Source organism: Miscanthus floridulus, chromosome 14 (assembly GCF_019320115.1).
Source record: "Miscanthus floridulus cultivar M001 chromosome 14, ASM1932011v1, whole genome shotgun sequence".
Taxonomy (NCBI): Eukaryota; Viridiplantae; Streptophyta; class Magnoliopsida; order Poales; family Poaceae; genus Miscanthus; species Miscanthus floridulus.
Window position 1 is genome coordinate 72,055,455 of NC_089593.1, and position 25,274 is coordinate 72,080,728.

The following is a 25,274-nucleotide window of genomic DNA, read 5'->3' on the forward strand; positions in this document are numbered from 1 at the left end:
GAAAGATCAATCTAACTGATGACTTATGAGTTGCAAAGAGTTTCCTGTATAACAGTTGCATCGGTTCTGTATTTTCAAAGTTTTTTAAACTTCCTGGTGACCAGCAAAGAGTTTCTTGAATAATAGTTGCATTGATTCTGCATTTTCAAAGTCTATCTACATTTTTAGGTCCACAGTAGAGTTTACGAGCCTGTTTTCTGTGACGGTTAATTTCACAAATTTGTGTTTTGAATTAAATGTCATCTTAATGTCAATTAATTTCATAATATTATTATTTTATCGTGCAATCCGTGTGTTTTTATTACAAAAGTTTAGCTGCTCCATACCAACGCACGGTCACGAACCCAGTAAAAGAAAAAAAAAAGGAAACATGCATGCCAGTACGACGAAACTAGGTAACCCTGATTTCAGCAATATCTCTACTCAACAGATCGAAACATATAAATTGAATAAATAGATCATTGATAAGACGTCTTGCTGGCATTCTCAATTCCGGATTCGCAAATCAACTTCCAAGTTCCAACAGAATTTGATTCGCAACACCAGAATGCCAAAGAACATTGACTATACACGCAGATCTCGATACTGTTCATCTCACAGAGCGGGAACTGCCATGCCTCCACCCTTCCAGCTTCCAATACCAACCAAGGAAAACCCACAATTCTTCAAGTAATGGACTTGCGAGCACATGCTAATGTCCTTGGCGCAAACATCAATTTCAGTTAACTTGGTGCTGGCTGAACTTTTAGTCGTCGTCACATGGCAGTAGTGTTGGTATTTGCCCGTTATCGACAAAATCAACTTTGTTTAGCCTTACACTGCACAGGACATGCTCTGGAAGTTCCTCCTGCTTCTGGGCCTGTGTCAATGGTCAGCATGTTCGGTTTGTCAAGAAATTAGTCTGAATCTGTAACTTAACAGGATGACAATATGCTGTGTACATTACAAGTATCGCTGTTCATGGTTTGCATGAAAGAACAGTTACTAGGCAAGTGGTACAGTTTGAAGGTTCATATTACATTTCCCGATGATCCAAAGTAACATTCAGCAGCCCAAGCTATTAGTATTCTTTAGGTCAGTTTTATCTTCAGATATTCTTAACAACTTTCAGGCAGATATTGAATTGGCAAATGGCATTTCTTTTGTGTTATGGATATGAATTAAGAAGGCAGAAATAACCATCAACCTACCTGTATGGTAAGGCCGAGATCAATCACCCCATGTTTCAATCGTTCTCGGAATGCTTCGAGCCCTTTCCTTGAGATGAAGCTAAAGCGGTGTACATCAAGGTCGATCTCCAAGTAATTTGATCCCTGCAACATACCCCAATGTCATGTAAGGGTCAAGATGAAAGAGAGGAAAAGTAGAACCATACAAAACAAAGCAACTCACCACATAAAAGTTGTGCTGAGGCCTTGAGAGGACTGGCTTTTCATTGTAAGCCTGAACAAGCTTCCTCTCTGCAGAACTCAGATTCATGTCATCTGGGTTAACTAACCCTGCCAATATCTTCAATCTTTCTCTGAAAGGGACTGTTGAGTCCAATGGGAAACCCTTAACCTTTTCTATTTCGTCGTTTACAAGTCTCTGAAAACAAACAAACCAAGACAGAAATTCAGTACAGTTCAGCCATGGATTAGTAGGCATCCGCAATTTGTGAAACGAGACGCCATCCAACGGTGGAGAAGTTTACCTTGATGCTGTCATGAAACTGGGGAGAAATTTCTTTCTCAAAGTTATCATTCAGTTTGAAATATAGCACTAGATTAATCCCTTCCCCATCACTATCACCAAGGAACATAGCAGCAGGATATGTAGGCATCTGCATGGAACAAGTATTTGTAATCACTGGAATCATTAACATGTCAAATCTCAAGGCAGAAAATCTGGTGATCATACCTGAATGTTTACGATAAGTAGTGAAGGAATTTTTTCATTTGGCTTTACAGATGGAAGCTCAATATGCTGGGCAACGTGGTGAATTTTCCTCAGGGACATGAATATGTCCACACCAAATGGAGTGTATGGAGAACAAGATGGGGCAGGAGACTTCTTTTTGTCCCTGCAAGTAACTATAAATTAGTACAAAATGAAGTTCATGTGACATCACATGCATTTGTGGAGCAATTCTTACTTGAAAAAACTTTCCCCTCGCAGCTTGAATGTCGAAGGCTCAAGCACAGACCAACAACCTTCAGAAATTTTCTCACCAGCTTGCGGAACCAATAATCCAGCTCGTGGGCGGATCAAGTACCTTCTCGAGGAACCTACATTTATAGAAATTTAACAGCAATCAGGTTGTTAGTCCTGGCTACCACCATTCACTGAAAACAAAAGGTGAACACATCTGAGCAAAACATACATATTTCAGTAGTTTGTTCTCCATCGAAAGATTGCCTCTTGAAAGAAAGCCTGACAACAGCTGATTTCTTCTTGTGGCCCCGTGGACTTGCTACTGCCAATGGTTGGACCTTATTAGCATGGCGAGGCGTGCATACTGGTGTCAAACTTTTGAAGATGCTTTCATGAGGCTTCTCTCCATCTTTGAAAGACTTCAAGGTATTACATGCATCCTCGCCTCTTCTAAGTTTTGTCAGAATTTTTATACCCTCATTTCGTGTCTTTGCGTCCTCAACCTTTCCACTAGAGACATCACAAGCTTCTGGGCTTGCAACTTTCGGCCTCTCTGCTTCTAGTTTGTTTGCATCTCTTTTCAGGTACTGTCCAACAGCTTGAGCAACACTAGAACCATCAAAAATCCTTTCAAACTTCTGGATGGCATCAGCGATGGATGAAGCATCTTCACACTGCATCAATTGTGTACCTGTTGAATTTGACATAGCTGGGAGGTCTGCAAGAAAGATCAAACCTGAATATAAATGTCCCTTTCAACAAAAACGTCTGAATATTGTGTGTCAACTCTGTGCTTTTAGCAACAATCAAAATAGCTGAAAAGCAATACAAACCTCCATTGACACTGCTGAAGTCTTCGTCTGAGTCAGATCCCAAAATACTTACAGAGTCGAACCACGCTTCTTCTTGGCACACAACTGGACCAACAGGGAAAATACTGAATTTTAGCCCAGTTTGTTTTTTAAATGCAAGACTTTGCATTACTGGAACATATGCAAGGAAGAAAAAGTTTCCATTTACCATTTCCATTCTCTGTGTCCAGCTCACTGTGATGCCACTGCAATTGTGTGAGGTGGAATGTAACGTTTGAGCCATCAGATCTCTGCCGAGTAGCTGCAGCAGTCCCTAAATGGACTGCTTCTCCGGAAGAAGCAAAGTTCTCCACATTACTGGCACGTACTATAGGCGTATTGGTTAAAACCTTGCCACGGTAGCGCCTGTAAATACAACATAATCTTTGCGATCTCTGCTTTTTGCTTGAAGATACACAGGCGCCCATAGTGGTTATAGACTGAATTTATTCAGCCCAAGAGGATTCTTCTTCACAGCATTTGACCAGATTGTGGATTTCAAGAAGCTGCACAGCAGAAAAGCATTTGACCAGATTGTGGATTTCAAGAGGATTCTTCTTCACAGCATTTGCCCTAACTACAATGCTTTCATAAATGAAGTAAGAAACCAAAAGACATCAATTTATGCTTTCTGTATTCCTATAACACCACCTATTACTGAAGTAGGAATGGTATTGAAGATGTTCAAACTTCAGAGTACTGAATCTACAACCTGAAGTACTGAATCTACAACTTGACGACACTTTAACGAAACCAGGAATGTATTGCATGCATTGATATGGAAAATAGATGTATAAACGAAAAGAAATGTAACACCAGAACAAAATGCATAAAATCTGAAGATAGAAGCCAGAAACGATATGAAGACTTTGGAACCCAAACTACCTGGTGACAACTGGAGGCAAATAAGCCCAGGAGAGATACCAATAACCGACGCGCAGGCCACTCCCTATGACAGCCTGCAGACAAATCCATATTTTGACCATTAAAAATCACATCTACACACAACATCCAGCTAAAAAAGAATCTAAAATATCCTGTATATTAGCATAAGAATCTAAAATATCACACAACATAGGAACAATTAAGTCTTCAGAAACAACTAGCACTCCAGATAGAAACTATAAATAAATACAAAGATTCTGCACAGTTTTAATTGCTCCCTCGAACTCTTCAGCTCAACAAGTTGACTTTAATGGCCACTAACACAAGTTGTTTAACCTTCCAAGAGGCAAAGAACACAGAAACCCAAAATGGGTAGAGGGACTGAAACTAGCACAAGACCTGGATTCTTCACCATAGCCAAGAACATTTCAAAATATAAAAGTTATTGTCAAAAGAAAAAAAAGAAAGTCATTTGAAAATGAAGAGAAAATGAATCGGCCCAACAAGAATCCGAAAGACTTGGACTCACGTCCCCACTAATTCTACGGATGACAGCTGAAAGAACCCAACCGAATCAAAGACGAAACGCAACAAATTTTCGGGAACCATGGCATTTCTTCCGTACCCGAAGAGCTGACGCGATTGATCAGAGAGGACACCTGAGCAGCAGAAGAACCCAACGAATCGAATCGGAATCCCAGCCTGATCCCAAAAGGTGGAGGCTCCGCCTTGAATCGCCCAAAAACTAACTGTTCGGCATTGCAGGAGCCTACGAAAACACACATATTTATGCAGAAAAATACCAGCCCTGACAGGTAAACCCCAGGTGTCTGCACCAAGAAACCAAGCTTGGCTTGCCGGCTTCGTCCATCCGGAGAAACAAAAACAAGAACAAGAAACCAAAAAAAACTCTCAAACCGAGCCAAACCGAAACGCCACGACCAACAAATAAAGCCGTCCCTTTCCTGCCAAAAGCAGCAAAGATCCACCCAGAACTGCCAAGAACCAAAAACTTTCCCATTCCCGGCCACAAACTCGCCGGCCGCAGTCGCTCCCTGCGAAGAACAGTTACCAAGCACCGATTTTTCCCCCCAGTGATGAAACCGAGATAACCAACCGTCACACCCGCACGCAGCGGAAACGAAGCATTACCCGCCCGAAGAGTACGCGTGCCCCAGGAAGCGCCGGGGCAGCCGGGCCGGCGGCGAGGTTGCCGGGGCGGAGCAGTGCACGAGGAGGAGGATCAGAGCGAGGAAGGGGAGCAAGTGGGAGCCGCCGAGATGGTGGTGGTGGTGGTGGTGGTTCATGTGCTTGCGCGTGTGGCGTCTGCGTATGGGTGTTATACTCCACGTGGGGGGAGGGGAGATTGAAAAGGTTCAGAGGGAGGGAAGGTGGAAGTGGAAAAGAGCGACAGGGGAGAGGCAGGGGAGAGGGGAGGGGTGAAGATGGAGGCGGCTACAACTACAATACAGGTTGCAGCCTTTCTCTCTCCCTAGCCTCTACAGTACATATCTCTTTCCTCCTGCTTCTGTTGCTTTTTTTTAACGTTTTAACTTTTTTTTAGATTGCAGTAGTACATTTTTTTACTTTTTCATTTTCCTATTTCTTTCTTTCTTATCTGCAGAAAAAGCTCCCTTTTGGCACCTTTTCGTGCTTTTGTGACTTGTGTGTCAGTGTGTGGGGTAGGCTTGGTTTGCATGGTTTTAAATTGTTTTCTGCAGACATAAATTGGTTGGTTGTGAATTTGGCCAAAGTTTGGTGAAGGAGGGAGGGGTGAGCTGGGAACAGTGGATGCTGCCATCCACCATCTCTGTGAAATTGCAGGGCGATGAACTGCTGCACAAACTCTGTGAAATTGCAGGCGACTTTTATAGCTGTGAATTGAATCCACAGAACATATGCATGTGTGGATTGCCATGGAAATGGGCACTGGTTGAGGTAGAGCCAGGCTTTTCAGGCTTTGTTTAAATCTAGTGTACGAAGTTAAGTTGGATATTAATACAAAATAAATTACATAATCCGTCGATAATCTACTAGACGAATTTATTAAGCTTAATTAATCAATCATTAGTACATGTGTATACGGTAGCACCACGTTGTCAAATCATAAACTAATTAGGGTTAAAAGATTCGTCTCGTAAATTAGTCGTAAACTATACAATTAGTTATTTTTTAATCTATGTTTAATACTCCATACATGTATCTAGATATTCGATATGGAGTAGTAAACAAGGCCTCACTATCCTGCGTAGAGTGTCCAGACTGCAGAGATACATGAAGAGAACAAGATTACTGTACCCATATACGAATACAGTTTGGTACTAACAGATATTGCGAACCGAACGGGAGTAACGACGCGCCAACGCAATTCTAGAAACTGTGCACAAAAAAAAAGATGACGGCGTCCACGGCCGTCCCAACAATTTCATGCAGGGGCTAGCAATCTATTTTTTTAGATTTATTTGCGATGTCTCCGACTTCAGTAACAGCTTCTATAGAGGAACTGAAAAGTCGTACCAAGCGTGTTACGAGGAGCCGTTTTTTTTTTTTGATAAATAGTAGAGATGTCAGAGGTATTTTGGGATTAAAGAGGAGCTAAACAAGCTTTTAATATGACGATTAAAGTATATAGTACTACTGATACAAGTTGCAACATATGTCGGAAATGATCGAGAATAGCCAATTATCAGGATAGAAAGCGACAACAAGCTAATTCCTGTTTGCTAGACTTATGTTAAGTGTATGAGCCTTTATTTTTTTTAGAATTACACATCAGACCAAATATACTATATACAAGCATTTACTCATACCCGTTCGCTTGGAGGAATTTTGGATGAATCTGGAGGAATTTTGGAGGAATCTGGATGAATCTGGAGGAATTTGTGAGAGAAAAACACTGTTCCAGATGAAAAAAGAAGCGGATAAGCCGGATTTAAAGGCACGCGAACGGGACATAACCCCGCGCCTCGCAGGTGTTGTCCACCCCTAAGAGGAAGGCTAATAATACAGCCTGTTGGCTGTATGTAAACTTACAACTAATTTATTAGTCCACTTATATAGTAGTTAGCCACCTTACAGCCTACTTATTTGTCTCTCAAGATTTCTTAGTCCTTGTGCATAAGCTGACTGTAAGCTTACAGCTCGGTTCTCTTCGCTTTTGTCAACCTCAGCGTACAACCCACTTTTAGTCCTTTATTATCCTTTTTCTAAGAGCCTTGACGACCTCTATGGAAACCCTTTGAAATTTAGGGGTTAATATAGACTACTCCCTCTGTATGAAATAGAAATCGTTCTCGCTTCTTGAGAAGTCAGTTATTTTTAAACTTTGATTAATTATATATAAAATAATATTAATATTTATAATATATAATTAATATCATTGGATTGATCGTTGAATGTACTTTCATAATAAACTTATTTAAAAATATAAATATTGCATGTATTTTCTACGAACTTAATCAAAGTCGAGATAATTCGACCTGCACGCCTGTTATGGAACGGAGTGATTACTGAAATGCAACCGGAGGTGTTTGCTCGAAACAGCCACTTTACTCCGTAGTAGCAATAGAAAAGGGTTGGCCTGCTTCTGTTGCTTGGCCCCTTTGGCGGGTGTCAAATAGCTATATGCAGACGGATCCTCGAAATTACACAAATTAATCTGGAGTGCCCGAGAGAAGATCCTGCTAGAGGTGCATGCTGGACAATGCACGCTCCGATCCAGAGCAGACTATCATGACTAGTGACAAAATGCTGCCGAATCCGATAGGGGCGCGGAGCACCAAAAATGTTGGGCTTGTCTATGCAGTGGTACCCATGATGTCTCTCTCTGCGTCCCAGATTCTCCTAGGCAAAAAAAAAAATGATGTCACCCTACCCTACCCAGCGTGCTTTCTTCCGCACTTTCAAAAACTTTTCGTATGGGCCTTGTTTAGATGCCATCTAAATTTTAAGTTTTTTCACTCTTTTCGTCACATCAATTTTTAGCCGTTTGCATGGAGTATTAAATGTAGGTAAAAAAATAACTAATTGCACAGTTTAGTTCGAAATCACGAGATGAATCTTTTGAGCCTAGTTGGTCCACAATTGAACAATATTTATCAAATAAAACGAAAGTGCTACTATTCATCGGTTTGAAATTTTTTCACAATCTAAACGAGACCTGGGTTAGGCAAAAGTGCTTTTCGTCTCAACGTCAACAACTCAACATACACCTCCAACGCGGCCGACAATAGTCACTCTAATCTAGTAAGCAAAGCTAGTATTTAACCGCACTTGTCCACAAATTTGTTTTGATCCATCTGACTAAAGTTTAGCTAGCAAAAATTACAAAGCTAAACTTTAGCCATCTAAACTTACGAAGGTAGATTTATCGACAGAAGTGCGCGTAATCAAGAATAAGAAGGCAACAGAGACACAAGAATTAGACAGGTTCGGGCCGTCAGCGTGACGAAATACCCTACTCCTGTGGTCTATTGGATTATATGATATTGCGTGTGTTTTGAGGAGGTCCCTGCCCGCCTTTATATAGTTTGGGGGCAGAGTTATAAGTCGGTTAGATCTAGGAGATAACCGGAAAGTAATAACAGATTACAAGAATCATGGGATCGAACGTATCCTAACAGATCTCGTAGTATTTTCAGGATATCGTCTTTGATGTCTTGCGGTGCACGCCGAGCAGTGTCGTGCACCGTAGGTCTTCGTCTCGTGGGCTAGATCGTCCCTGAGAGCGCGGCCTATGTAGTCTGTCGTGGGTATACGGGGTTGTACCCCCCCCCCACACACACGTGGCTAGCTAGCTAGGGCAGAGGCGGCGCAAAGATGGGAAACGGGGCCGCAGTAGGTGGTCCTCGGGCTTTAATAAGGGTGCTCGACGTGCGGATCATGCCATATCCCGGGGAAATCGGGCCAGCGGCGGCTCCGACTCGAGACAGAGTCCCGGTTGGGGACGACTCGGGTTGAAGACGGCCCTGACAAGCGGGGCCACTCTGTCAGTCACAGCGAGAGAGGGAGGGATGGTTGCGCACGGGCCCGGCTCTAGTTGGGCCGACCTGCTGAGAGGAAGTGAGGGAGTGGCGCCTGGCCTTGCTGGCTACGCGATGGAGCGGAGCTGGGCTGTCGGACTACGCGGGACGGGCCGAGCGAGCCAAATGCCGGGTAGGGAGAGGGAAAAATAAAGAATTTATTTTCTATTTTATTTTCAAAACCAAATTCAAATGTAAACCAAATCAAATTCGAATATGGTTTAAAATACACTTTTCAATTCAAATGAAAATGAGCAATTTTTTTAGGCTCCTAAAAATAAATTTTACAACTTTAAAAATTCTTTTATTTTCATTTTTTTTTCTTTTATTTTGAAGCCATTTTTAATTTTATTTTCAAAAGCATTTTGAATTCATTTTGAACCACTCATTGCAATAGATCAAATGCACCGACATGTATGCACAACCCAGTTGCTACTCCTTATGATGTATTTTAATATAATGAAAAATATTCTTTTTCTTATATTTCATGAGCACAAAAAAAACAAAATTACCTCGATTTACATCTATTTCAAAAGGAGCAAATTTTAGGGTGTTACACGACTGGGAGGGGGAAGGCGAGTCGCCACGACAGGGAGGGGAACAGCGAGTCGCCTGGAAGAAGACGAAGCGAAATGAAAATGGGAAAATGGGGGAAACGTAAGCCACAGCTTCCCGCGCGACTCCCAAAAATCAAAACAATACCACATCCAAAGTGGGCCCAACATGTCACAGAAACAAAATAAGACTCGCATGACTGTAAGTGCATCTAGCCCTTTAGTGGGTTTTGATAAATTGAATGACAACACAATTAAAGATCTAATAAGTTTCCTAAGTGTTGAACAGGAAATTGAGTCTATCGCATATACTTGTGGGTTGTGTATTAACAAGTATATACAAGGTTCAACTAGTAGGCAAACTTGATGATATGCCACATTGTGTTAAAGTGAATGTCAAACTGTGTATTGTTGTATTGGAAGTTTTTGGAAGCAATCTAGTTCAAACAAAAAACAACAATGCAAATGGAATCAATGAAATGACTTCTATATTGTGGGATATCATAGCATCATGTGAAAGTAAACATACTTGGTAAATGATAATGTATAGTGGATATAACTCGGTCTCTACATTGGTTTGCTTACATGGATGAATATATGAAAGATCAATTGGAATGTCAAGCCAAAATGAGAATGAAATAAGGAATCGTGAATTAGCTTGACCATATTGATGTTGATCCATGTATGTCTCTATGTGAGACAAACTGAAGCTTGATTGATCTCAACATTCATATCTAGAAAATATTCAAGCAAGGATCAAAATATTGAAGAAATGTTTTTCAATGGATGCTTAATATAATGTGACTTAAGTATGGCTTGATAGGGTGAAGATAGCAAGAAAAGGGCTTCGAGGTACTAAGCGAAGGTGAAGGGTAAGTGACGGCTTGGCGACCGAGGTACCATGGCTAAGGTGAAGAAGAGAGTACTTGTATTGAGTCGAGGTACTAATCAAGCTATGAGGAGTCATATTGTGTTGAGGATCAAATCATTAGTGGAAGTGACTTGAAGCCATGAAGGTGAACTCATAAGTATGGAAATGGTTCAAGTCATATAATCAAGGTATAATGAGAATAAGGAAAACATATTCGATAATAGAAGTTTTCAATTACCAAATGAAGTGGCAACCAGCTCAAAGGCATTTATATTCTTTTATCCTTTGAATTTGAGTTTAGGAAAAGCCATACTATAAAGAGAGATTCTAGTACAGTTGGTCAACTATGCAACCACATGCTCAAAACTACAGATCTATATCCTCTTACCCAGTTAAAGTAGCTAGCCAAAAATCTCCAAATTCTATATGTTTTGGCTAGGGCGACAGTGCCGCCCATAAACGACCGTTGAGACCCAAGAGGTATAAATACCATTTGGGCCGACCCACAACGTAGAGCCTTCTTCTCCAACGGTTCAATTCAAAACTGAATAGACCAAATCTCACCTCTCTCTCCTCCATCGTTGCTCCTTCATCCCTCAAGCAATCCTTGATTTCCACCATCAAAACTTGAGAGAAAAGGTAGCAAAACTCGATTGGAGAGTAGATCCACTGATTCCCAAAGTCTAAGAGTATTTGGTTCATGTTTGGCCGACGGTTCTAGGATTTGTTACTCTTAGAGCTTGTTTCTAGCTGGCTAGGCATCGCCCTTGTGCTTGCCAACTCATGTGGCAGCCTTGGGAGGTTTGTAACCTCATCCTACAGCTAAGAAATTACTCCTCACTTCAAGAGTTCATTCTCTTGATTTGAGAACGAGGGCAAGGCAAGCCTTGGTGGCGAGCTAATCCTTTTGTGGATGCCTCAACAACGTGGACTTAGGTAAGCCTTGGTGGCGAGCTAAACCACGAGATAAATTTTGTGTCTTGCGTGCTTCACTTTGTATTCTTGCTGGTTCAGCTCTTTGCTAGCTGGTTGTTAGGGCTTGGTAGCTCGATCCTCTCTTATGTGAGATTTTTGTGGTATCCAATCTTTGAACTGGATTTTGTCTTTCTGTTGTAGGATTGAGCAGCTGAGAGGGTCAGGTTACTATCTGTGAAATCTCAACGCTGTCTGCTTTAGTTTTAAAGAGCGGCAGTGCCGCCCTATAAGGCCGGCAGTACCGCCTCCTGTTCTAACAAAGTTTTGAGTTAAATTTTTATAGGCTTATTCACCCCCTTCTAGGCCTCCTAGGCGACATCAAGGTCCTTTTAATTGGTATCAGAGCCTGGCTCTCAATTTTGGGCTTAATCGCCTTGAGAGAACGATGTCGACAAGTGAGGAGGTATCTCTAGAACTTTTACTTTTAGATGGCTCAAATTATACATCTTGGTCTGCTAGTGTGCTTGATATTTTTAGGACCATGGGTCCTCAAATAGAGCAGATTGTAGATGCGAGCATTTCACCTCCTCATAATGATTTGATCTACTTATCTAGAGAGGAAGTGAAATGCTTACAACTCAATGCTCAAGTTGCTAATGTCTTATTTAGTGCTTTGAGTGAAGATGTACTTGATACTGTCATATTTGGAGATGGTACACCACTTGGTGATGCTCATATCATTTGGACCACGCTCAAGGAAATGTATGGCAACTCCAAATGTTAAGAGAGCAACCTCTCATTAGAAAAACCACTTGAGGAATGCTCAACTTCATCGACAAATGATGAGCCTCAAGTGATTCTCTCAAAAGGCCTATTTGATCATGCCACATCCACTTCCTCACCAACATATGACTTATTGGATGGTAATGAAATAGTTGGTGAGAACAATATTTTTACAGTTGGTACTTCTACTTTCTTTAGTTCTTGTGAGACTAACATTTTGAAGGAAGAAGAAGCTTGTGATTGATGAAAGCCAAATGATGAATCCACCTTACCAAGAAGCTCAACTCTCTATACCACTTCACATATCGGTCTCATGGCAATGAAAGAGAAGAAAGTGGCAAGTGAGAGTGAGAGTGACAGTGACAGTGGTAGTGATGATGATGAGATCAATCAACACCTTGCACGTCTAAGCAAGAAAGACAAGTTGATAGTGATCAAGTTCATAGAGAAGATTCAAGAGCAAGAAGAAGATCTCTATAAGCAAGAAGAGCTTCTCATTGAAAAGATCAAATGCTTGGAGAAGTTGACCAAAAAGCATGAAAAGCTTAAGTGCTCTCATGCTAGCTTGGTCCAAAGGTATGAAAACTTGTTAATTGAGCAAACTCATACTATTAACTCTCTATCTTGTGTTGCTCAATTAGAAGATCAAAATTATATGCTCAAAGACAATTGGAAAGGCTTACTAGCAAAAATGAAGACTTTGCAAGAAAGTCATGATGGGCTTTTAGTGCTCTCATGAGAAGCTTATGGAGTCTCATCTCATGCTAGAAGTTGCTCATGAGGTTGTGGTAACAACGGTAAAATCATATCCAACCTCACACTCACAAATGCACATATACACAAGTTTCATCTATTTTATCATGTGCTAACAAGTGTTGCTCTCAAGCAAGCCAACCTTCCGTTGAGCATGTAATTGTAGAAACTTGTGATGATTCCATTGCAAAAGAAAATGAACAGCTCAAGGAAGAAGTTGAAATGCTAAAAAGGGACTTGATTCAATGGAAGGGCAAGTGCAATGCTCAACCTTCTCAAGATAACCATGAAGACATGGTGAAGAAGCTTGAGAAGGGATCAACCGATGCATGCATCAAGCCTTATCAAAAGGGTTACAAGTCCAATAATGGCAAAGTGAAGGGGATACTTAAAGAAGTGCAATCTGTCCAGAATGCAGTAGTTCAGCCAGCTACATAGACTACGGCAGTGCCGCACCCCAAGGGCGGCAGTGCCGCACCTGGACAGAACAGGAAAGTTCCCAAGGCCATCAAGGTGCAACTGTCAATCAAAGAAGACTCTCATCACTTGCTTCAAGTGCAAGAAAGACGGTCACCATGTCAGAGATTGCCCCTTGAAGAAAGAAGAGAAGGGCGTGAGCAAGATCCAAGAGAAGAAGAAGATGGCTCATGTCAAGTTCTTCCAACATGGGACACAATGCTTCTATGTGTTCCAACAAGGTCGATGATCAAGCCACACTTCCAAAGAACAAGACAAGAAGAAGCAAGAGGAAGTGTTATGGTTGTCATGAGAAGGGACATGAAAATTGGCTCATGTCCTAATAAGAAAAGTGAAGGCTTGTCATCATCAACAAAGAGGTTCATTAGCAAGGTAGCAAGCAAAGTGCAAGAAGAGAAGGCTAGAAAGAACAAGAACCGCCTATGCTACACTTGCAAAGGAAAGGGACATTTAAGTAAGGATTGTCCCATGGGTAACACTTCTAAGCTCAACTTGTCAATTAATTTAAATATGCTTAGGAGGCCCAAAAATAACACTTGTGCTAGAAAGGTGATTGGTTCACCATGTGCTAGCACACAGGCCATTTGGGTGCCTAAGTCTCGTGTGACTAACCATAATGGACCCAACATAGTTTGGGTACCAAATTGTGCTTAGTAAGTGTTGTAGGTACTTGAAGGTGATATGAAGCTTCGGGGTGCTTGAGCAAGTTGATTGAAAATATTCACTCAAGCTATCAATTAATTCACATTGCATATTCTTATATGATTGACCCGAAGATGAATCAATGGGAATACTTCAAACTTCATATTCACCTCGTAACTAGTACCTAACCCTTGCTAGCTAGCCACTTGATGTATGTAGTCTCTAATAGTTCACAAATATATGTGTATTTGTGAATTATTAAGAGTGGCTAGAGTACTTCAAGTCTAAATGAATCATTTGCCATATGATGCTTTTAATGGCTCTCTAGTAGAGCAAGATCTTATTCATGTTGTAGGTAATGAGGATCCACCATGTGAAGCAATCAAGCAAATGGCTATAGGAGACATTAGGCCACAAGAAAATCGAGCCACTGATGATTAGGATCCACAGGATGTTGCTGTACAAATTTCCACTGACGTACTCTATCGAGAAGGGCAGCACTCACCTACTAAAAATCAGTAGGGCGGTAGTGCCGCTCCTGAGGGCGAGCAGTGCCGCCCCATCCACCTCAGCAGCAGCTCCTTCAACTCCTACTCCACCACTTCAAGGGCTCAACTTGGAGCCTATCTTTGAACAAGAAGAAGCTAAAAGTCCAGAAGAAGAACAAGGAGGTGTTGAGCATCCAAGGCTATGTCAAACTATACAACAGGGATCACCCCGTTGACAACATCCTTGGGAGCATTCGAAAGGGGGTAACGACTCATTCACATTTAGCAAATTTTTTCAATATTACTCGTTTGTTTCCTCTTTGGAACCTCTCAAGGTAGAACAAGCACTTGGAGATCCGGATTGGGTCATGGTCATGCAAGAAGAGCTCAACAACTTTGAGAGAAATTAAGTATGGAACTTGGTGAAAGGCCCAATACCAATGTCATTGGTACCAAATGGGTCTTCCACAACAAGCAAGATGAAAATGGCCATTGGTGATATAAGACCACAAGAAGTACATGCTACAAAAGTGGAAGCTCCTCAAGTTGCTGCTGTACCAAATTCCGCTAACAACTCTGATGCAGAGGTGCAGCACACCCCTGCTGCAAATTAGTAGGGCGGTAGTGCCGCACCCAAGGGCGGCAGTGCCAGTCCCTCCTACATAGTAGCAGCTGACTCCACTCTAGTTCGTGGACAAATCTACAACCTTCATATGTGCAAGATGAAGATGAAAAGACCACCTCATCCATTACAATCAAGAAGGGTGGTAACATCTAAATCTCAAGTGCAATTTATTTAAAACTAAACTCCTTTGTGTCTTGTGTAGCCACTTAGGATAATAGAAGCACTTAAGGATATTCATTGGTTGCTGGTCATAGAATAGAAATATGATCAAAATTGAATTGATCATCCACACCAAGCAACATAGATGACTTGACTTTCCTTTGTGGACTTCAAACCAAGAAAAACAAGATGAAGCAAGTTTATGTTCGTGCACATTATGAGTTGGTTTGATGAATTTGGAATCTTGGTACACATTGGAGGATACAAGTAGAATTTCAAAATGGCCAAGAATAAAGAATCAAGCTCAAGTCAAGTAAAGGGACTTATTACTCACAAGTTAAGAACTTCCTACTTGATGGAATCTTGTCATATGTTAGATTGCCAAATTCTCATTCTCATCTTATGGCATCTACATGCTATAATGGTTGTGAGTATCTCTTGGCATAGTTCAAATTGATTACACTATTGTTGCCATGACCTAGACATAGAGTGAAAGTCTCAAGTTCTTAAATGAATAAAGTGCTATGTGAGAAATTCAAATACTTAGAGCACTTATAAAAGGAGACTTTAATCTATGGCTAGAGTTGTGAGACTAATCTTTCTCTCTAAGTGATTTATGTAGTCTCACTAAATGAGAATGTATTTCTCAAATAGAGTGTGCTATTATATGAAGGCTATCAATCCAAAACCATGTGATGTATTTTCTCTCTAGCTAATTTGGATTAGATTTGTCTATGTTAGCCACTCACCATAATATGGCTTAAATCTGCCCTTTGGACTTAAATGACCAACCATGCACATTTACATTTCTATTCCACTCAAAAGAATGTGCATGAGGCATCAAGGGAGATTTAGTCCATGTTATGAGGTTTCTCCATTTTGGTAACCCACTTGTCATCCACATATAAATGGTTACTAAATGGAAAACTAGTGCTTGTGTTACTAATGTCTTCTTGTAATTGAGCTTATTCATAGAAAATCAATAAGAAGATGTTGTGCTAATTTAATTCACAAGCTTAAAGGTTATTCTTCACCTAAAGAAAGATGTTGCTGCTAAAGGCCATTTAGATCAAAAGTTTCAGTTTCGCTTGAATCAAGTTTGAGGTTGATCTGAATAAGCTATACAGGAAGAATTCACAAGATTATGAGTGTTGATGAGAGGACTAAATGGATATAACATCTTGTATGTATTCTCAACTGAAATCACCTCAAAGATTGGATAGGAAAAGAAGAAGAATCATCGATCATCAAATCTGTCCAGAAAATTACAAATCTGAGTTGACTGCCTTCAAGCATGGATTTGGAGATTCAAATACTGATAAATTGACCTGAAACTTTGTGAGCATGCTATACACATCTAGTACTTGTTGCTGTACAATTGGTATGAAGATTGGTTTTGAAGAAAATCAGTTTTGAGTTGGTTTCTATCAGCTTCAACAGTGCAGTTTCAGATTTGAGCAGTTCTGGTAGAAAATTATTTTCACTGACCAAATGGAGTTCAGATGAGCTAAATGTTTTAGAGAAGTTAGAGGACTCATAGATGAAGATCTCTACAAATTTTCATGCATATTGGGCTAGTGGTCCGAGAGATATAGATTTTTTTTCCTTTCTGAGGATGACAGAATCTGAAAACTGACTGAATAGAATTGGATTGCATTGTGGCAACAAGATTGAGTTAGCTCTCAAGTTGGTCATGAAGAATCAATAAATATGAGAAATATAAATTTGGTCTAAAGGAGTTTCAATGAAAGAAAAGAACTCACACAAAGGTCCAAATAAGTTGCAATTAGAGTACAAGCAGCAGCAAGTGATTGCAACTAGTTGGAACAAGAAGTAATCAGCTGAGACTATTGAATTGCAAGCTGTTTCAAGGAGTTCAAATCAGTTGAAGTATAGTGCAAGTCACTCCCTTGACCTCATATTGTTAATGTGCTTAAGTGAACTTTGTGTTATATGCACAAATTTAGGGAGAGCTTAGCCTATATCTTGTGGGATTATTGGTTTCTTTCAAGTGTTTGATGTGCAGTCCCACACATGGAAAAAGGAGGATGGGTAGTTCCTTTGGATTCTCTAGGTGTTTCATAATTATTCTAGGAGGTCTCGGTCTTTATAAACCAAATGCTACTAGTTTAAATATTGAATGTCCCAATCCTTTAAATGGACCAAGATTTGGATGAGATAGAGAAAATAATTGAAGAGTGGGCTTTCATTGCTATTTCTCCTCTCTAAGTGCTCATCAAGTACCTATGATCCATCCCATTGATCTCCCAAGATCTTATCAACAAAGAGTGGTAACTCCTAGTTCATAACTTGTGAATTTCATAAAATTTACTTTTGCTCTCTGTGTGAGTTGCTCTAGGTAAAGAAAGAACTAGGAAACTAATATGGATCTTGGATGATCACAAGAGCTTAGTTTTACCACATTTCATCGAGTGAGAACTATAGCCATCCAAATCATTGAAGTCTCACCTATGATGGTCATATCGATGAAAATTTATGTGGTGATCTATCTACCTTGGTGGTGGTATGTTTCCTTGGCATAATTTCAATTATTGCAAATTTATCATGCCTTGACCAAGATATAGGACGAACTTCCCTCGACTCTTAAACCGATTCTAGTGCATTTCACAAGTAATTCAAGCACTTGATGCACATATTAAGGGGGAGCCCATCCTATGCCTTGTGTCTTTTAAGACTAACCTTTTCTTCTAGTGAATTTGTGTAGTCTCTTACTGAGAATGAGTCTCTCATGAGTATGCTACATTGACTCAATCTAAATTGGTTATCTCTCATATTTATTTGGATTGTATTTTTATCTCTTAAGTAGCTACTCTCCATAATATAGCTTAAATTCCCTTGTTTGGACTTGATTGACCAAAAGTGTCTATGTTCTTGCCTTCCACATGTATATGTATGCACTATAAAAAAGGAGAATTTAGTCTATGTTATAAGGTTTTGCAATTAGTGATCTACATGCCTTCCACATCCAAAATGATCACTAGTTGTGAAATTCTCTTGTGCAATTTAATTCTATCTCTTGTCTTTATGAGGATTTCCTAGGTGATATTATGAGATATGGGCATTCACTCCAATTGGCATCAACTGGTGAAGATCCTTTCAATACAACAACACTTGCACTTGTTGATCTTGAGATTTCTCTTGGTTGGGCTAGATAACTCTCGAAACAAGCTTTCTAGAAAGTCTAAGATCACTAAAAACGGAGTTCAGAGTAAAGAGATATGACGTTTTCCGTGGGGTGACCTGTGCTGTTTCTAAGAGCTGCGGCAATGCCATGCATAAGGGCGGCAGTGCCACACTTGTATAGGTCTTGATGGCTACTTTTTGAACTCCAATGGCTAGTTTTGGTTTTGGGTGTATATATACTCATCCCACGGCCCCTGGGCTAGCTGCTGACGACCAAAATATTACAAAGCCTTCTGAAGACTCTCAATTGGTGTCAAAATTATAAAGATCATATTTTAATTGGTATTGATTGATAATCTTTAACTTGGTATATCAAGAAATATGTCTTCAGCTGATATCTCAATATGACAACAAGAGCTAGCAACAGACTTTCAATTGATATCAAGCACAAGTTTATAATATCTCCTTGAAGATGATGATGATAATGATAAGAGATTGGCACAAATGAAATTATCTTGCATAAAGAAGTACTAGTCCCATCAAAGCTCTAAATCCAAGTATTGAAATCATGTTCATAGTGGAGATTATGAGGCTTAGAACAAAGGTATATCGCTCCATGAATTCATGTATTATCTTTGTGCATCTAGGCCTTTACATGCTAGTGTGTGCATGTGTATGCAATTTTTGAGTCACACCATAAGTTTGTTCTTGTGGTGGCAATTAGAGAATTTTTTAGATATTTGGTTGATACCTCTTGTAACGTCCCGCCTCTCCGAGGCCAGGCCCGCTTACATCTGGCAGCTTCTCTAGGATATAGACTGCCCTCACAAACCAACACAGGTCTTTTCTGCGCACTTTGTCCTCACTCGTACGCACCCAGGAAGGACTTCCCGGTCGGTCACCCATCGCTCCAGGCCAAGCACGCTTAACCTCGGAGTTATTTGTAGATGGGCTTTTGGAAAAGAAGTTACAACTTATTGGTATGAGTATCCTATTAATCATGTTAAGCCCTGGGCCGAGATGTTACATCCTCACCCCCTTAAGAGATCGACGTCCTCGTCGATCAATCCCAAGCCAGGAGCGTCCTCTCTTGGCCACGTCCGTGTGTCCAGAGCCAGCGCATGTGACATGCTATGTGACCACGCCGGATCCACACCAGCCATGCGCACCATGCCTGCGCAACTACGACACACGCACCCGTGAAACCACGAGAGTCGGCTCTGATACCATTCTGTAACGTCCCGCCTCTCCGAGGCCAGGCTCGCTTACTCTGGCAGCTTCTCTAGGATATAGACTGCCCTCACAGACCAACACAGGTCTTTTCTGCGCACTTTGTCCTCACTCGTGCGCACCCGGAAAGGATTTCCCGGTCGGTCACCCATCGCTCCAGGTCAAGCACACTTAACCTCGGAGTTATTTGCAGATGGGCTTCCAGAAAAGAAGTTGCAACTTATTGATATGAGTATCCTATTAATCATGTTAAGCCCTGGGCCGGGATGTTACACCTCTTGTGGTGATGGCATGAGTTTGTCTCATGTTATACTATCATCTAAGTGAGGTATGAGCCAAATATGCTAACCTCTCAAGAATCTTGACCTAAAAGTTGCATACTTTGTTTGATAGAAAATAAGTGAGAAATCCCATATGCTAAACTTTTACCTACTCTTGCCCTCCCTTGTCGACCATCATTTCTTCCTTTTAGTGGAGAGATCCTTTTTGAAGATTAATGCCAAAGGAGGAGAAATATTGGGGAAGAATGTAAGGGGAGAGAGATTGATATGAGGATGGAAAAGGGTAAAGGAGAGGCATACGTATAAGGTTGTTTAAATTGATGCTCTTGATAAGGACCATTTATACTAGTGTGTGGCATTCATGCCTTGAGTGATGCTTGTTTTCTCCTGTGCTGGTTAGGCAGGTGCGGTAGTACCCCTCTCTAGTGCGGCGGTGTCGCCCTCTGCTGGTCAGCGATCTTTGAGTGCATGAACTGTCATGAGCATCACGGTTATCATGTTACACCTTGCACCCCATGGATGCTAAGATATAGGGGGAGTTCCCACACTTCATCTTAAATATGTGTATTTGGCATTTGAGACCAAAATTTAAATTCCTTCAATGCACATATTTAGGGGGAGCTCACTATATAATAGGATTTAAAATCTTAATGTTTATCAATCTCTTGTAAGCTTTAGTTGTGTTGTCATCAATCATCAAAAAGGGGGAGATTGTAAGTGCATCTAGCCCTTTAGTGGGTTTTGGTAAATTAAATGACAACACAATTAAAGGTCTAATAAGTTTGCTAAGTGTTGAACAGGAAATTGAGTCTATTGCATATACTTGTGGATTGTGTATTAACAAGTATATACAAGGTTCAACTAGTAGGTAAACTTGATGATATGCCACATTGTGTTAAAGTGAATGCCAAACTGTGTATTGTTGTATTGGAAGTTTTTGAAAGCAATCTAGTTCAAACAAAAGACAACAATGCAAATGGAATCAATGAAATGGCTTCTATGTTGTGGGATATCATAGCATCATGTGAAAGGAAACATACTTGGTAAATGATAATGTATAGTGGATATAAGTCGGTCTCTACATTGGTTTGCTTACATGGATGAATATATGAAAGATCAATTGGAATGTCAAGCAAAAATGATAAGAGAATAAGGAATCGTGAATTAGCTTAACCATATTGATGTTGATCCATGTATGTCTCTATGTGAGACAAACTGAAGCTTGATTGATCTCAACATTCATATCTAGAAAATATTCAAGCAAGGATTAAAATATTGAAGAAATGTTTTTCAATGGATGCTTAATATAATGTGACTTAAGTATAGCTTGATAGGGTGAAGATAGCAAGGAAAGGGGGCTTCGAGGTACTAAGCGAAGGTGAAGGGGAAGCGATGGCTTGACGACCGAGGTACCATGGCTAAGGTGAAGAAGAGAGTATTTGCATTGAGTCGAGGTACTAATCAAGCTATGAGAAGTCATATTGTGTTGATGATCAAATCATTAGTGAAAGTGACTTAAAGCCATGAAGGTGAACTCATAAGTATGGAAATGGTTCAAGTCACATAATCAAGGTATAATGAGAATGAGGAAAAATATATTCGATAATAGAAGTTTTCAATTGCCAAATAAAGTGGCAACCAGCTCAAAGGCATTTACATTCTTTTATGCTTTGAATTTGAGTTTAGGAAAAGTCGTACTATAAAGATGGATTCTAGTATAGTTGGTCAACTGTGCAACCAGATGCTCAAAACTACAGATCTATTTCCTCTTACCCAATCAAAGCAGCCAGCCAAAAATCTCCAGATTCTACCTGTTTTGGCTACGGCGGTAGTGCCACCCATAAACGACCGTTGGGACCCAAGAGGTATAAATACCATTTGGGTCGGCCCACAACGTAGAGCCTTCTTCTCCAACGGTTCAGTTCAAAACTGAATAGACCAAAGCTCACCTCTCTCTCCATTGTTGCTCCTTCATCCCTCAAGCAATACTTGATTTCCACCATCAAAACTTGAGAGAAAAGACAGCAAAACTTGATTGGAGAGCAGATCCACTGATTCCCAAAGTCTAAGAGCATTTGGTTCATGTTTGGCCGGCGGTTCTAGGATTTGTTACTCTTAGAGCTTGCTTCTAGCCGGCTAGACGTCGCCCTTGTGCTTACCAACTCGTGTGGCAGCCTTAGAAGGCTTATAACCTCATCCTGCAGCTAAGAAATTACCCCTCACTTCAAGAGTTCATTCTATTGATTTGAGAACGAGGGTAAGGCAAGCCTTAGTGGCGAGCCAATCCTTTTGTGGATGCCTCAACAACGTGGATTTAGGCAAGCCTTGGTGGCGAGCTGAACCACAGGATAAATTTTGTCTCGCGTGCTTCACTTTGTATTCTTGCTGGTTCAGCTCTTTACTAGCTGATTGTTTGGGTTTGGTAGCTTGATCCTCTCTTGTGTGAGATTTCTGTGGTATCCAGTCTTCGAACTGGATTTTGTCTTTCTGTTGCAGGATTGAGCAGCTGAAAGGGTCAGGTTACTATCTATGAAATCTCAACGTTGTCTGCTTTATTTTTAAAGAGCGACAATACCGCCCTCTGTTCTAACAGAGTTTTAAATTAAATTTTTACAGGCCTATTCACCCCCTCTAAGTCTCCTAGGCAACATCAAAGTTCTTTCAATGACAGAAAGAGATCGAACGCAATTGAACAACGAAAGACAAATGAAACGGACCAAAAACCGGTTACTGAAAGCCAACAAAACAACCGGGCAACATATAGCATTTCTGTATTTTTTTTTCTTGAATCTGGATTGTACACGACTGTCAGACATCCGAATAAAAATACTTCGGATATTTTTATCTATAGATAGTCGGATACTAGCAATTAGCAGCTCACATCCTAGCAATTAGCTTACATTTCAGATTCACGATACTGACTATTTAGATTTGGTTATGTATACTTAACTAGTATTTGTTTCTTAATTTCTTCAATCGGATAGACAGGCTGACAGATAACTACCCATCACGTTTTCAACTCTACACCTCTCTGCAACTGCAATGGTTCAACTTTAACACTATCTCCTACAACTAAAAAAACTAAAAGTAAGACTATTTTTTGGTGCGACTTTTTTTGTCGCTCTTCCCTTCCAGCCATACGATACCCCACGTGATAGAAAAAAAAAATTGTCATCCCTATGATCCCCAGCTGCTTTAAAGGAAACAAATCGATCACCTGAGGCCACATGCATGGAAGAAAACAATAATCATGCATGGAAGGAAACAATTAGCAAAGATCAAGCAAGACTCCCCCCTTTCGGCCAGGCGATACCCCGCGCGATAAAAAAAGTAACTGCCATCCCTGCGATCCCCGCCTGCTTTGAAGGAAACAAATCGATCACCTGAGGCCACATGCATGGAAGGAAACAATAATCATGCATGGAAGGAAACAATTGATAAAGATCAAGCAAGACGACTCAATGAGGTTGTCCCTTAATTTTAGTGTTTTCAGCATGCAGACCTAAAATTAAAAAGTGGCTGCTCCTTAAGAACATCAGTGGTGCCAAATGAAAGATGTGCATGTTATACATGGTGAAACTGGTGAACCTTCTGCAATTTTCTAAACGAATATTCCCACCATTCGTATATAGGTCCATTCCCCTGCGTTTCTTCGTGCTCCAATTAGCATATAATATGAAAGTATTGTTGTGTTCATCACGACTTTTAGTTGACTACTCCCATTAGCATATACTTCCTCTGCCCCAAAAGTAAGACTGTTTTTTGGTGCGACTTTTTTTTTGGGTCGCTCCTCCCTTTCGGCCATGCGATACCCCACGCGATAAAAAAAGAAATTACCATCCCTACGATCTCCGCCTGCTTTAAAGGAAACAAATCGATCACCTGAGGCCACATGTGTGGAAGGAAACAATAATCATGCATGGAAAGAAACAATTGGCAAAGATCAAGCAAGACGACTCAATGAGGTTGGCCCTTAATTTTAGTGTTTCCAGCATGTAGACTTGAAATTAAAAAGTGGCTGCTCCTTGAGAACATTAGTAGTGCCAAATAAAAGATGTGCAAATTATACATGGTGAGACTGGTGAGCCTTCTGCAATTTCCTAAATGAATATTCCCACCATTCGTATATAGGTCTATTCCCCTGCGTTTCTTCGTACTCCAATTAGCATATAATATGAAAGTATTGTTGTGTTCATCTTGACTTCCAGTTGACTACTCCCATTAGCATATACTTCCTCTGCCCCAAAATATAAATCGTTATGGGATGTGTGTAGGTCAAACTTTCTCAACTTTGACTAGGTTTGTAAAAAATACGTGCAACATTTAATAATTAATTGGTCGACTCCTGAGGCCACATGCATGTAAAAAATACATGTATTATAATTGGTCGAAGTTAAAAAAAAGTTAACTTCTCAGAAAGCGAGAATGAATTCTATTTTGGTACAGAGGGAGTATATGAAAACAGCGTTGAAAATATTTTAACAATTAAGTTCGTCTCTGTCTGATTGGTAAGCTTAGACATCATAATGGCATCAAAAAATTCGACTCTCATGGACACACTCATGGATCAGTGCAAAGCATCCCAATCCTACAACATACACAAATGGCAACCTTAAAGACCATCTTAGACGTTATGGCATTAGAGCATATAAGTGTAGATACATAAGCATGGTGGTGCAAGTGAGCAGCCAGCAAGAGTCGAGAGTTAGGGGGTGTTTGGATCCCAGGACTAAACTTTAATCCATGTCACATTGAATTTTTAGATATCAATTAGGAGCACTAAACATGAGCTAATTATAAAACTAATTACATAAGTTGTGCCTAATTCGCTTGTCAGCGTTGTGTACAGGATGGTATAGAGATGTGGTGGCATTTATTCGTGGATTTGTTGGCGCATGAAAGAAATGGATATCGAAAATCTCTTTCTGACGGTATAAAAAATGATCTTAGCCGCATCACGGGAAGATCTACACAGTAGAGTTTGAGCCTGCGACGCCATGCTCTCTATGACTATGTAAATTTCACGAACTTAGCTTTTTGGATTAAATGTCACTTTAACGTCGGTCATATACTTTTACAGTATTGTTATCTTATCGTGCGATCCGTGTGTTTTTAGTACAAAAGTTTAGTTGTCCCGTAGCAACGCACGGGCACGAACCTATTTACACATATACTCGAACCTGTGTGTACATGATTATATGGAGATGCAGTGGAACTTATTCATGGATTTATTGGCGCAGGAAAGAAATGGATATCGTAGAATTCTTTCTGCCGATATAAAATATTATCTTAGCCGTATCACGAAAAAGTCTATACAGTAGAGATTGTGAGCCTGCGACGTCGCGCTCTCCGTGACTATGATAATTTCACGAACTTTGCCTTTTGAATTAAATGTCACTTTGACGTCGATATTTAATTTAACAGTATTATTATCTTATCGTGCGATCCGTGTGTTTTAGTTA

The 25,274-nt window shown here is 40.4% G+C and overlaps 1 protein-coding gene across 3 annotated transcripts; it reads right to left on the reverse strand.

Moving 5' to 3' along the window:
- Positions 1 to 467: 467 nt before the first annotated feature.
- LOC136504702 (uncharacterized) lies at positions 468 to 5,254 on the reverse strand. 3 transcript variants are annotated; one of them, XM_066499672.1, is made up of 12 exons: positions 5,022 to 5,254; positions 4,495 to 4,638; positions 3,870 to 3,943; positions 3,154 to 3,490; positions 2,967 to 3,050; positions 2,363 to 2,851; positions 2,135 to 2,267; positions 1,900 to 2,062; positions 1,694 to 1,822; positions 1,393 to 1,587; positions 1,191 to 1,313; positions 468 to 859 (listed from the first exon to the last, which is right to left on the reverse strand). In XM_066499672.1, exons 4-12 carry the CDS (start codon positions 3,410 to 3,412, stop codon positions 746 to 748), a joined length of 1,689 nt encoding a protein of 562 aa, XP_066355769.1. In that variant the 5' UTR covers positions 3,413 to 3,490; positions 3,870 to 3,943; positions 4,495 to 4,638; positions 5,022 to 5,254; the 3' UTR covers positions 468 to 745. The 3 variants fall into 3 exon arrangements, with proteins under 3 accessions (XP_066355769.1, XP_066355767.1, XP_066355768.1); XM_066499670.1 differs by lacking the exon at positions 4,495 to 4,638; XM_066499671.1 differs by having other exon boundaries at positions 4,495 to 5,254.
- Between the last annotated feature and the right edge of the window lie 20,020 nt (positions 5,255 to 25,274).

What these genes read in the sequence shown, in the direction of transcription:
- LOC136504702 (XM_066499670.1), bottom strand. Translation starts at nt 3,412, where the DNA reads ATGGGCGCCTGTGTATCTTCAAGCAAAAAGCAGAGATCGCAAAGATTA. An exon ending in AGAACAAACTACTGAAATAT is followed by an intron (nt 2,268 to 2,362) that starts GTATGTTTTGCT and finishes CTATAAATGTAG; the next exon opens with GTTCCTCGAGAAGGTACTTG. An exon ending in CGAGGGGAAAGTTTTTTCAA is followed by an intron (nt 2,063 to 2,134) that starts GTAAGAATTGCT and finishes AGTTACTTGCAG; the next exon opens with GGACAAAAAGAAGTCTCCTG.